At 40.6% G+C, this 14,182-nt stretch overlaps 1 protein-coding gene across 1 annotated transcript in view; it reads right to left on the bottom strand.

Annotated features, from left to right (window-relative positions):
* Positions 1-13,588, bottom strand: part of CLGN (calmegin) — a 33,701-nt gene extending 20,113 nt beyond the window's left edge. The window contains exons 1-4 of the mRNA XM_054561825.1: positions 13,537-13,588; positions 3,556-3,723; positions 1,166-1,239; positions 450-508 (exon numbers count right to left, since the gene is read on the bottom strand). Of these exons, the coding sequence (XP_054417800.1) occupies positions 450-508; positions 1,166-1,239; positions 3,556-3,699 (277 nt within the window). The 5' untranslated portion in view covers positions 3,700-3,723; positions 13,537-13,588. The remainder of the gene's footprint in view (positions 1-449; positions 509-1,165; positions 1,240-3,555; positions 3,724-13,536) is intronic.
* Positions 13,589-14,182: the final 594 nt, after the last annotated feature.

Raw genomic sequence — 14,182 nt, 5'->3', positions numbered from 1 at the left:
ACATCCTGAAAGTTGATCACTTAAAGAATTGATATGTAACATATATTATATTTTTATTAACTTAATCTGAAAAATTTAAATAAGTCCACTCCCAGTACAAATCCTATATCCAGCACATAATGTTTTATGCAGATTTGCTTACTCCTGAAATATTGAAATCAATCTTACTCAAGTGGCACTTGACAAAAGCTATCATTAAGTGCTGTGAATACTAGATAGTACTGTAAAGAAAGCTAATATTGGTGGCTTCAGTATAAATTAGTGGAAGGCTTCTAGAAATACTGGAAAGGGAAAAAGACTGAATGTTCTATTGTGATGACTGAGGCCCTAAATAGATATATTTAATAGAAATATAATCTCAAAAGCTAGTGAACTTTGTTATTAGTTACACTGAATATTTAAACAAATTTAAATACTAGTTACACTGAATATTTAAACAAATATTTTACCATTATATATAGAAGTCTCTGTGTCTGTATCATCTTTCTTTGCTTTTGATAGGACCCACCTATAAATACAGGTAAAAGCAAATGAACATCATTAAAAATAAAATCAGAGATTTATAGATACAATGCATATTAGAAATACAAAAAAAAAAAAATACCCAACAGTTACTTCTCATTCAAAAATAAATACTTAGAGACTAAATAAGGATGCCTAAACCTCCTCTTGCAAGGTTAGAGTTAAATCAAATTTGCAATTTGCAATTTACTAGCTGTATGATCATGGATAAAATACACTAAGCCTCAGTTTCCTCACCTGTAAAATGAGGTAAAGATAATACCTACCTACCTACTTAGGACAGTGTCCGGCACATAATAATCAGTAAGCAATAACTTATTGTGTTACCATTACTTAGAATGGAAGAGTAAATTGAATTTCTCACATCAAATTAGGCTATTGCTATCTGTCCTAAGGGATGAAGAAATGTTAAAATTTTTACTTTATATTCACATTTCATTTATTTTCTTTATATAAATAACTATACAAATTAAATATTTCTATAAATAAAAATGTGTCGAGGTATTCATTTACACTGTCAGATAAAGCACTTTACCTTTTCTTTATAGTTAGCATAGTAGGGACAATTTTCATGGGCCAATAACCAATAATTTCAAAAAAGCTCATCAAGTCAAGGGAAACATTCCCTTGCATGAATACTTACCCAGCCAATCTTCCACTATCAAAAGTTTCTGTAAAATATACGTCTCCTATGGCATGAGGTGTTTTATATTTAATCTAGAAAATAATTTTAAAAAATCTGAAGTTATTCATCTTCACAAATATTTTAATAAATAATCTCACTGGGTAAGAACCTATTACATATGGACAAGTAGGTAGTACGGATATAAGGTATGGTCTCTGACCTCACAGCTGTGCATCCTACTGGTGGTAAGATACAAGAGAATGTACGAGAGACAACGATGGAAAAAATACTACATGCGCAGGCAGAAGGTACACCGATTCCTTCCGACAGAGAAGGAATGGGAAGAAGTGACAGGGAAGGCCTCGTGACACAGTGGCCATGGCCTTAAAAGAATTCTAGCAGGTGACAATACTTGGGGATATAAATCATTAGAAGCAAAAGAAGAAATAGCATGATCAAAAACATGTAAGATGAAGAACTTAGTAAGCATGTAGGCCAGTTTAAAATTAACTCTTAACTGGCACTGATATGCGACTAGAGGATGATGGCACTACGCTGAGCAATTCGGAACCCAGAGAAGAGCAGCATTCAGCAGAGAACGCACTGCAGAGCGGAGCGTCTGCACAGCTGCCAAAAGGATGATGACCCTAGGGCTGGGAGAGGCGGTGGCGGTGGTGATGGCGGAGGGGTGATGGCTCTTTCATCCTCACAGCGCATCTGTGAGCAAAGCCCTGGGGTGGCGCCCATTTCACGCACGATGACGCAGCAGGAGGGAGGCAAAGCGGCTCGCCCGCTGCGTCACCGCTCGGTCCTGCCGCGCGTACAGGTGGGAGCGCAGGCCGTCTGGCTCCGAAGCCTGTGCCTTAACCGCCACACTCTGCACAACGCACCAACAAAATGACTCAAAAGATTAACGAGAATTTATTGAAAAATTATCAGAAGATAATATGAATTGATGATGAATAATTCAATTTTGCCACACATAATAAATAAATCTGGGTCCTTTCTGAATCAGACTTTGTGATTTCATTTGTACGGTTAATTATGAGATTTCTTCTCTTAGCCATAAGAGAAAAGGATGCAGAAGTACTTTTTCTATTTTCATTGTCCCTGCCCTGACCTGAGAGTATAACGTTCCCTACCCGTTAAGGGAAGAAAGTCAGTAATGAAACAAAATTCCACGTAATGCTTGACGGTCAGGATTCTGCGAGGGCAACAGCCAGCCTACAGGACGTTCGCCGACCACAGCCCCGCTGCGCGCGCGGTTCCCGGGACCGGCCGGCACCATGGAGGCCGGGCAGGGGTGCCACGGGGGCCTGGGCACCTCCCGTGGATCGTGTGGCCCTGTCGCTGCCCTTTACCGTACCTGGACTGCTCATGCTATACCGTGAGAAGGTCAAAAACCTTCTTTCCTGCTTCTTAGCATCTTTTCAAATTAACCCCGAGCAGAGTTAAGAGGGGTAGGTACCTGCCAATTTGTCTGAATAGTCACCTCCCAAGACCCTGTAGCAGCGGCATCTAACTCAGTCACTAGCACTTTGATTAGTTCCTTTCTGGGGTTCACAGAACCACATTTTAAAAGAATGTGCTTGCAGAGCTGAAAGTTTAACAGGAGAACAAATATTCACCTTAAACAACGGAACAGCACTTGCGTTTGCAAATAAATAACTCTCAGAGAAGTCTGTAACAACTATATATTACTCTTGTAGGCCCTTTACACAGTAGCTGGCACAATACAATAGATGCTTCCTCACCATCAAAGATATTCCTGAAAAAAAAATCCGATTGCCCTAATATTATATATGAATATCCCTCAGTGTGACAGCGCTTATGGGTTGGCAGGGCGCACAAAGTCTCCGCCAAGCTCTTCAGACGCCCGGCAGCCACCGCCGGGCGGCAGGTGCCAACAGCGCAGGGACAGCGACAGTTGCGCTCACCAACTGCCCGCCGCCTCACCACGTCCCTTCCTCGTTCACCCTCCTACCAGCTTTCTTCAAATAAATAAAAGAAAAGCTGCTCACTTTACTTCCAGGAGAACTGCAAATAATACCGCCTTTTTGCTTTTTTCCTAAGGAGAGCAGGCAGTGCCAGAGGTAAGACCGAAGACCTTTCCCTCAGCTAGAAGTGCTCGGTCCTCTTCAGCCAGGGACGAACTCCTCCTATTTTGGTAATAAATACCTTCCCCATATTTATTTGGTAATAAAACCATGCTAAGTGCCATGTACAAATTTCTGTAGTACGTGAGTACTCTAAAACACAAAGCAACAACCAGTTGGGGAAAAAAGCAGTGTTTTTTCTATTTATTTAGAAAATAAAGACTATTATGACTGAAACTGATGCTAAGAGATTAGTCCCTCCTATGTATCATGTAAAAGAATAATTTATAACTGATTTCTCGATACCCTTACCTCTGAGGAGAGTTCATCTTCATTAACATCAGTCTCTCCTGAATTTTCATCGAAGTCTGTCTTCTCAACATCATCATCCATCAATTCTGCATGAACTGAGATGCTTAGAAGACCCAGACATAGCCAAAAGCACTGGAACTGCATACTGATTATTTGTGAAATTAAAAGCTGCCAGGGGAAATAAGACAAAGCTGTGAAAAATATGTGTATGTACAGTACAAAGAAATCATTTCTCCCTAATACTTCTTTTAAAACCGGGATGGCTTTTAAAACAAATCATTAAGAAAACTACTAAGCTTATGCTTCGAACAAGTGAAAACACAAACTTTAGGTCTCACAGGCCACAGACGCTAGAGCTCCAGGCCCACCCCTGAAAACAGCCAACGGCACAAACCTAAAGATAAGTGATTGCAAAAGTCAAACCAGAAGTGAATCCCGTTAGGGGAAAGAAAAAAGAATGATTCCTAAATGTTTTCTTAAGTTGCTTTATTTATTACAATGTTGTGTAAGTATATAAAAACATACAATTGGAAATTTTATAATTATAAAGCCAAAATACAAGGACTGTCCGGAAAAAGTCCAGCCATTGCTAATATAACAAGAATGGTTTGCGTGACATCCATGTAACCTGGCAGCCAAGGAAAGTGGACTGGAATGCACATGTGTGAACAATGACAGCTTCTCTGTACTAAGTCAGTGGGGATGGTAGATGCTATTGAGTGAGCATGTGTACTGTGTGGCCGTTGCATTCAAAATGACTGAGTGAGGAGAGCAACGAATCTGCATCAAATTTTGCATTAAGCTTGAATATTCCTCCGTGGAAACTATTCGGATGATTCAGAAGGCTGCAGCTATGGGCAACTGGTGATTGGCAGCTTCACCATGACAACATGCCCGCTCATGCATCATGTCTCGTGCAGAGGTTTTTTGGCAAAGCATCAGATCACCCAGATGCTTTTGTGATAGCTGGCTTTTCCCAAAACTAAAATCACCAATGAAAGGAAAGAGATTTCAGAACATTGGTGAGATTCAGGAAAATGTGATGGGGCAGCCGATGGTGACTGGGAGAACTGTGTGAGGTCCTAAAGTGCCTACTTTGAAGGGGACTGAGACATCATTGTCCTCTGTACAATGTTTCTTGTATCATCTTGAATAAATGTCTCTATTTCTTCTATTACATGACTAGAAACCTTCTGAACAGTCCTCATACATTTATAAACACCAACGATTTTTTAAAAAGAATTTTATCACACTGTAAAGAGCTAGTCTTTTGCTGAAATCAACTCACAGCTTAAAAACCAAATAACCATGGAACTTTTATGGCAACCAAGTTGATTGCTATGGATAAATTCTTTTGCATTTATCATTCCTATAGCACTGTGATAATTCAAATATCTAACCATTTCTCTATTTAAGTACTGAGAAACTTCTGTTTCTTAGAGATGATTTTCAACTGGTGTGCCACAAGAATTTTTAAAACATGTAATACCTGACCTCTTTATTTAGTTAGGGGCACTGACCTCATTTCCCTTAGATTGTCTAATAAAATAATGACAATAGCCAACAAAAGAACAATAGCCATCCAGTGTTAATGAATCAAATTATACTTCTTTTTTGTCAGTTTAGCAAAAAATATATTTTGGGGTATACCAGAGGATTTTAGTAATTATTACTTTATGTGTGCCACGAGATGAGAAAGGTTGGAAATCGCAGACTTAGGGCATTAACTGAGATGAGAAACCAAATATAATTTGGCTGCCTCTTGGCAAAAATACATGATTTACATATTAGGTCCTCCTCTATTCCTATCAGCATGTTAAAAATTCATGCTTTGTTTCTTGGTGCCCATGTACTTTTAGATACCAAGTAAATGTGCACGCTGGAAGTGTGCGGCCATCTGTGGTTAAAAGATGCTCAGTCATCCAGATGACCCAGAGTCAAGTTCTAGTCCCTCTTTTTCAAAGTTACTGTCAATATGAATTTTTTTTAAATAAATTCTTAAAGAAAAAATATTTACAGGCCTGCATGGGTCTGCTTAAGAAACATCTGATTTATGAAATAGAATTCTACTCCTGCCAGAATGGCTATAATGAAAAAGAGATGATAATGCATGTTGGGAGAATGTGGAGAAATTGGAATCTTCATACATTGCTAGTGGAAAGGCAAAACAATGCAACAGTTTTGGAAAACAGTGCAGTGGTTCTCCAAAATGTTAAGAATAGAATTACTATTTGACCCAGCAATTCCACTACTAGGTATCTTCCCAAAAGAAAATAAAACAGATTTCCACACAAAAACTTCAATATAAATGTTTAAAGAAACATTTTTTCAATAGCCAAAAAGTAGAAACAACCCAAATGTCCATCAACTGATGAATGGATAAACAAAATGTGGAATATCCATATGACTGAATATTACTTAGCAGTAAAACAGAATGGAGTGCTGATAAACTACAAAATTGATGAATCTCAAAAACATTATGATTAGTGAAAGAAGCCAGTAATAAAAGACCACATATTTATTTTAAATATGACCCTATCTAAAATAAATGGGCAAATCCACAGAAATGAAAAATAGATGAGTGATCACCTAGGTAAAAACGTGAGGAAGAAAGGGTTAATGGATACAAGGATTTTGGGAGCAGGCTGATGAAAATGGTCTAAAATTGGAATATGGTAATGAGTGCATAACTGTTAGTATATTTAAACCCACTGACTTTCACACATTAAACATGTGATCTTGAAGGTGCAAATAATGTATCAATAAAGCTGTTTCTTAAAAAGAAACATCAGACTATGAAAAGCTTTTTTTCCATAAAGTTAACTCGTTGGATTAGAACCCTTTCTAACGAGATCAAACCCTTAGAGGGGTGGATGGGCCAGTTTGCCTTTGCTTCTACTAAAGGTAATCAGCTATGGCTCTAAAGTTGAAAAACACGAAAACGCACATTTTTAAAATATCAACATCAATCTACTACAATATGAACATTCTAAATATATTAAAAGGTATGTGAACACCACATCTTTATGGACAAAGATAACAATAAAAACGACGGATGCTCTCATTTGTTAGAAGGGCTTCAGCTCTCTGAATCATAAGGAAGAAGTATAACTGGGACAGGAACTAAATGAAAGAGAGCAATCTGATTCAATAACAAGAGGTAGGTTCATTTTAAAAAATTTTCACTCATTGGCCCCAGAATGAGTATATTTTCAAATTGCTTATTAATTGTTAATAACTCTGAAGGCTTTATTGCTCTACAAATTGAAGAGCCTTCCATGATTTACACAATGTAAAAGGTATTTTGCTTGACACACTACCAATAGCATTTGAATAAAACAAAAATACATAAAATAGCAGCAATAATGAACATTAATATCACCTTAGACCCATATCTGCTCCTTCAAAATGAATACACACTCTAGCTCCTTCATAATTAATTTGTTGGGGGAAAAACATGTCCCAAGCACATTGTTTGAGGTCTGGTGTGCTGGCCTGTCAGGGAAGAATTCATGGGCACCCTATTCCAGATAACCAAATCTCTGCAGCCCAGGAAATCAATAGGATAGGTATTATCATGTCCAGGCTACAAAATGAAATCAGAAAGATTTTAAAAACTGGTCAAAGTCACATGATTAGAAACATGACACAAGATTAGAATCTAGAAATGTTGTATCAATATACCATGCTACCTCTTATTTTAATTTTACCCCACTGCATTATTATATTCTTGCTGATAAAGCAATGGAAAGAAATCCCTAAAATATTAACAGCATGCATTTTTTAAACCTCTTAGAAATTTCTGGAATTTGGATTACTAGTCATATTAAGCTATGAAGGCATTTACCCAGAAACGGTCATATCTACCTTACTAGTTCAGTGAAATGCTTACAAATAAACTGCAAGTGGTCACAAATGATTCTGCACACAATGCCATTCTAAAGGATAACAATCTCCATTAAGAAAATGATATAGTCAAAGGTTGTTGTTGCTATTTATTCCTTTTTTAGAAATTAGAAATATAGACCTAATGGTTTAATTTTTTCAGTGTCCTATCATTACTCAATGGTGCACCAGCTGACAATTGAGAATAACATCATGAAATTCACAATATTGCTTGAAAGTCCATTACACTGTGGTGCCGCCGTGCTACCGAGCTCCAAATACAACTTTGAGGTTTGTCACATATTGTTTCTCAAAAGAAGAAGTGAGATATTGCCAGGCTTGCACTGGAACTTTGAAGGAACCAATTTATGTTACTTTTTTTTTTTTTACATTATGGTATAGAATACACAAAACATACAAGTTACCACTTAAACCTATTTTAACTGCTGAATTCAGTAGTGTTAAGTACATTCACACTGTTGTACAACCAATCTACAGAAACTTCATCTTGCAAAACTAAAACCATATTCATCAAACAACTCCCGCATTTCCCCCTCTTCTAAATCCCTCACAACTACACAATTACTTTATTAGTTTTAACAGTTTTTTGGAGGGGGGGTTGGTGGAATGTTTAGGCTTTTCTACACATAAGGTCATGGTGTCTGTGAATAGGGGTAATTTTACTTCTTCCTTTTTAATTTGGATGTTTTCTTTTCTCTTGCCTAATTCATTTGCCTGGGACTTCCAGTACAGGTATCCCCCACTTCCTGAAAGTGGGGGGCACTTTTAGCTTTACACTATTTTGACTTGCAAAAAGTTCCATAGAACAATCCACTTTCTGTTAGTGGGAGGAACTTGTACTATGTTGACCAGGTGCGACAAAAGCAGGCATCCTTATTTTGTTCCAGATTTTAGAGGAGTCTTCAGTCTTCACAAACAAGTATGCTGTTAGCTTTTCATATCTGGCTTGAATTATTTTGGGATAGTTTCTTTCTATTCATTGTTTGTTGAGTATTTTTCATAAAAGGGTGCTGAATTTTGTCAAATGCTGTTCCTGCATCAATTGATAACCACGTGCTTTTGGGTCTCCATCCTGGAAATGTGCTGTCTTACATTGACTGACTTTCATATGTTGAACCATCCTTGCATTCCAGGAATAAATTCCACTTGGTCATGGTGTATAACCATTTTAATTGGTAATGATTTTTGCATCGCAGTTCATTGGGGATAGTAGTCTGTGGTTTTCTTGTGTTTCTTTGTCTGACTTTGGTCTCAGGCTATTGCTGTCCTCATAGAGTGAGTTCAGAAGTTTCATTCCCCTTTACTTTTTTTGGAAGATTTTGAGGATGACTGGTATTAATTTTTCGCTCAATGTTTGATAGAATTCACCAGTGAAGCCATCTGCTCCTGGACTTTTATTTTTTGGGAGGTTTTTGATTACCGATTCAATCTCCTTACTAGTAATAAGTCTGTTCAGATTTTCTATTTCATCATGGTTTATTCTTAATAGGTTATGTGTTTCTAGGAACTTGTCCATTTAATCTAGGTTACCTAGTTTTTTGGCATATAATTGTTCATAATATTCTCTTATAATCCTTTTTATGTCTATAGAATCTATTGTAATGTACTCTCTTTCATTTCTGATTTTAGTTATTTGAGTCTTCCTTTTTTTCTTATTCAATCTATTCAGTAGATGGTTAATCTATTTTGTTGTTTTTTTTTAAAAGAACCACCTCTTGGTTCTACTGATTTTCTCTATTGTTTACCTATGCTCTATTCTATTTATTTCTCATGTAATATTTCTTACTTCTGTCCTGCTATTAGCTTTGGTTTTTCTAGTTTCCTAAGGTAACAAAGTCAGGTTGTTAATTTGAGATCTTTCTTTTGTAATGTAAGCATCTAGAGCTATTAATTTCTCTCTTAGCGCTGCTTTCACTACATGCCACAAGTGTTGGTATGTTTTTAATCCTCACCCACGGATATGTTTATTGATTTTGGAAAGGGAGAAATACTGATGTGAGAAAAACATCACTTAGTCATCTCTTTACACACCCCAAATAGAGATGGAATCCACAACCTAGGTATGTGCTCTGACCAGGGATTGAACCCTCAACCTTTAGGTGTAGGGAACAATGCTCCAATTAACTAAGCCACCCAGCCAGGGCTGGTATGTTGTGTTTTTGTTTTCATTTATCTCACAATATTTTATTATTTCCTTGTAATTTCCTCTTTGACCTTTTGGTTGTTTAAGAGTGTATTATTTAATTGCCAAATACTTGCAGATTTTCTGTTTTCCTTCTGCTACTGATTTCTGGTTTCATTACACTGTAATTGATGCTGTGTATAATTTGACTTTATAAAATTTTTGATGTTTCATGGCTTTACATGTGGTCTGTCATAGAGAATATTCCATGTGCACTTAAGAAAAACATGTATTTGCATGAATAGCCATAAGGGGTGTTGGCTATTTGTGAAGTTTTCTTACAGTGCCTTTGTCTGGCTTTGGTGTCAGGGTAATGCTGTCTTCATAGAATGAGTCTGGAAGTACCTCCCTCTCTTAAATTTTTTGTAAGAGTTAGGGAACAACTAGTATTGCTTTTTTTTTCTGTTGTCGTTAGGTGGAGTTTTCCGTCGATGTCCAATTAAGTCCAAATGGTTTACAGTATTATTCAAGTCCTCTATTTCTGTACTGTTCGTCATGGCTGTTCTGAGTTATGCAGTTTCAGTGCAGCAAGAATTTGTTTACATGGTATAAAGTAGAGCTTTCAGTCTGATGCTACCATCTTCCTTCCTTATAAATGGATAAAAGACAGCAGGTCCAGGGTTCTATGCTTCCTGTGTATTCCTCACTCCATACAGGTTGCTGAAATCATTAGATATCATTGTGTCTCCCTTTGCACATATCTTTTATCTCATGTATGTTCTTTGCACTGCTTCTGGGCCAATTCAATAACAAATTAAAGCATAAGTAACTCTGCCCAAGTATGAGATAGCATTCTTCTTAATCTTTGAAACCAAGACCAAGTAGCCTCATTTACCTCAAAGAATTTCACCAACACCTAAAAGCCCTACCGAATCTCCGTGGCCAGTCCCAAATCACAAATTATAAAGTGCAGTTCATTTATTGGTATTGAAGTAAGGCTCAATTCCACAGCAGAGGTAGCTAGAGCACTAAAAACAAGGTAATCGCAGGACACCCAATACTTGCTGTAAAGCGTGGGAGCGATTGCTAGCTGATCACCAAGCTGTTTTTTCTTTTTCTGGGGAATAAGACTAGACTATATTTTCCTGGGAGTTTGGGGAGACCCAGGAAAGCCTGTGATGCAGTTCTACACTGAGTCTGAAAGCCTGACAGGAGAGCCACTGATACAAACCCCAGTCTGAAAGCCATGTTAAAACATGCACAGCTGATGGCCAACAAGGAAACAGGAACTTCAGCCTACAGCCACAAGGAACTGAATCCTGCCACCAACCTCAAAGCAAAGAACTGCAGTGTCCCCAGAGCTCCCAGTGAGTAATGATGTTCTGCCGACACCTTGATGTTAGCTCAGTGAGACCTGTCTGACTTCTGACCTACTGAACAATGCAACAATAATTTGGGGTTGCTTTAAGCTGATCGCTTGCGTTAATTCATTATGGCAGCAATGAAAAACTAAGGCCTTCATTATCCCTGTACTGATTACTTCCGGCCCCTTTGAAACTGTTCCTGCGGACCGAGGCCCCTCGTCATGGCTGAGGACGACAGTGGCATTCTCCCGTGCTGCTGCCTGCGGCCCCTCCCCGCCTCGCCGACCGCCTCCTCCTTGGAGCAGTCTTTCTGCCTGCCCTCCCTGGGCTTCTGCGGCACCATCCTGAGTCCTGATTCTCTTCCCTTCCTCTGCCTCCTTTGTGGACACTTTCTCTAAGCTTCTGCAAATACTGCTGTTCTTTAGGATCCTGTCCCAGGTTTCTTCTTACACGACATAGGCTCATGGCTTCTGTCTATAAAAGCTACCTAAAAACTCCCAAATTTTATTTACAGATCAGAGGTTCCCCACTCGTTGGACTCAAATAATTACCCATCTTCAAGAACATCCCAAAGTCTCCATCAGTTTGAACTTGCTCTTTCCTCCTAAGACTGCTTCTCTATCTTCTTAATTCCCTTCTCCCATTAACTGCACCTCCAGTCAACCATGACCATAAAACTATTTTCTCCCACTGATCGCCTGTGTCGCTGGTAACTAAATACATTTGGGTATTTTCTAAATGTTTCTCTCTGCCCCCATGACACCGCGTACGGAGGTGAAAGGAACCCATTCTTTCTGAAAAGGATTGGCAAACTCCCACTATACCTCTTCAATTCCAGCCTTGCCAATCTTCAAATCTATCCTCCACCTTCTCTCTAGCATGAGTTTTCTGAAAACAAAACAAAACAAAAACCCCTCTTATTTCACTGTTTATGAAAATGTTCAATAGCTCTCTGTACTTCTCGGCATAAAGTCCACCCCTTTAAGACTCATTTCTTTTACTCTCTTCAACACTCTCCTATGCAGCACATTCATGCTTTTCTATATGCTATTCTTACCACTGAGATGCCTTTCTGCTATTCAGCCCCCCCCCCCCCAATCCAACGCTGGTATGTCTCAAAAACAGTGTTTGAATATCACCATTATTTCAAGCTGTAGTTGTCAATGATATAATAGAAAATACACTGAACTTGGCACCACGACACCAAGTGTCTACTTTTATTTTTAAAAAGACAACGGGTTAACTTTGGCCTGGGCCTGCTCTATCATTTGTTACATAAAAGCGTTAAATTAGATGATCGAACAGTCCATTAAGGTTCACAATTCTAGTCTTCTTTTTAAGAGCACTGAAACTCATTAGGTACCGAAAATAAGCAATAAGGCTAATTTACAGCGTTGTTTAATTTCTACAGATTCATCAACACACATCACTCACACACACAATAATTAACTATCAACTAGATAAAGACTATAGAATACCTTGTTCTAAAGATTTAGGGATATGGCGTAAATGAGACTGGAAGATTGAACCAATTACATACAAAGAAAGGCAAAACGGTATAAACGAAAAAAAAAAAGAGATCAAACTTGCAATCACCATAAGGAGGGCTACCTAGAATGATTAAATGACCTGGGGTGATGTCAAAATTTTAAAGCAAGCAAAATCTTAAGGCTAGACCAGGGTTTTCATGGCTTTTACACAGCAAAACGTTTCAGTATAAATGAACTCTTTTCTAATTTGAGTCTTCTCCCCGTGTCCATTCGAGTTACTTTCTCTCTCTTTCTGAGCTTTGTTGTCAATTGCTTTTAAACCCCAAGCAAATGCCTCCTCCTTGTTACTTGGGGAGATGTGATAACATCAGCTAAAGCGTCGATTGACCACAAACAGGCTTGCGGAGATAACGAGTCTAGCAGTTAGGGCTTCGTGGGGAACGCGCTCCGTCCCCAGCGGCGCACGCCTGGCTCCAGGCAGCGCGCCTAGGGAGTGGTCTATCACCACTGGTGTGCGCGGGTCGGGTCCTTTCGCCTTAACAGAGGTGAGGCTCGCCTAAGCGGAGCCTACTTGGTTTGGTTCAAGTTTTGGTGAGAAGTAGCTGGCGGGACCAGCGGCATCGCGACACCCCCGCCCCCGCGGCCGCTCCGCACACCTCGGGAGCGCGCGCCTGGGCTCGAGCGCCGGACGGGGCTGAAATGGCAACCGCTGGAATAACGGACTCTGCTCCCGGGGGCCCTACAGCCCGGGCCGGGAGGGCACCCGGCCTGCCCGCTCCCTCTCGAGCCCCGGCGCAGCAGGTGGACAGAGCAGTTTCAGCGGACCCAACGGACCCGAGGTGGCATGAACGCCCGCCGCCGGGGCTGACTTTCCTCTTCCCAAGGCCGGGAGGGCCCGCCCACGAACGCATCCGCGGCACCCGGTCCCCGAACTCCGCGCCCGCTCCCTCTCCCGGCCTCAACCTGTTCAGCCTAGCGCGTCGCCAAAGAAAGGGGTGCGGCCCGGGAACCTCCGCCCTGGGGGTAGGAGCAGGGACTCCGGTCCCTCACCCCCGCCGGAGCGCAAAGGGCAGCGGGAGAGCGGCCCCCGCCCACGCACCTGTCTTGCGGGACCGTTTCCGGCAGCCGCAGCTTATTTGTTCGAGTCGCTGCCACCTGGTCCCCGCGTCTCCCAAGACCCAGCCCGCCCGCGGCTGCCCGGCAGCGACTGCTCACCGCGCATGCGTGTGCGGCTGCGGGCGGGAGGCGGTGGCGGCCCGGGCGCGAGCCGAGCGCACCGGCGCGGAGGGGCTCAACGGCCGCGGTCGGCGCCGCAGCCTCCGCGGGCCCGGGGGGCGTGGACGCGGCTCCTGGGTCGCGAGGCGAGGGATCCCTGGTTATTAGTCCTACGACTTTTCCCTGCCGCGGAGCGCCTGCCCACCCTGCAAACTCGGGTTTCATCCTCCGGTGCATATAATTGGGTCTTGAATTCCTTGTGAATTGTATTTTCGAACGGCGTCCAGTTAGTGCCCCAGGCCTTTCCAAGAGTTCTTTAGGTGATGAGAAGTCACCGCGGTCAACAGGAAGACTATCTATTTAGTATTTGTGTGATATATATTAAATGTTAACATAATAAATACATTATTATATGTTTCTTTGCGAAATACTCTTAAGAATGATTTTTCTCCTTAGAACCTTTAGTAATGTAACTATTATCAAATATCCTAGCAGAATCCTAACCTGATTCTTGCACTCTGGGTATAAAA

This window comes from Pteronotus mesoamericanus, unplaced genomic scaffold (genome assembly GCF_021234165.1).
Source record: "Pteronotus mesoamericanus isolate MK-2021 breed Mesoamerican mustached bat unplaced genomic scaffold, CSHL_Meso_final contig_163, whole genome shotgun sequence".
Taxonomy (NCBI): Eukaryota; Metazoa; Chordata; class Mammalia; order Chiroptera; family Mormoopidae; genus Pteronotus; species Pteronotus mesoamericanus.
This window is presented reverse-complemented; position numbering and strand designations above follow the sequence as displayed.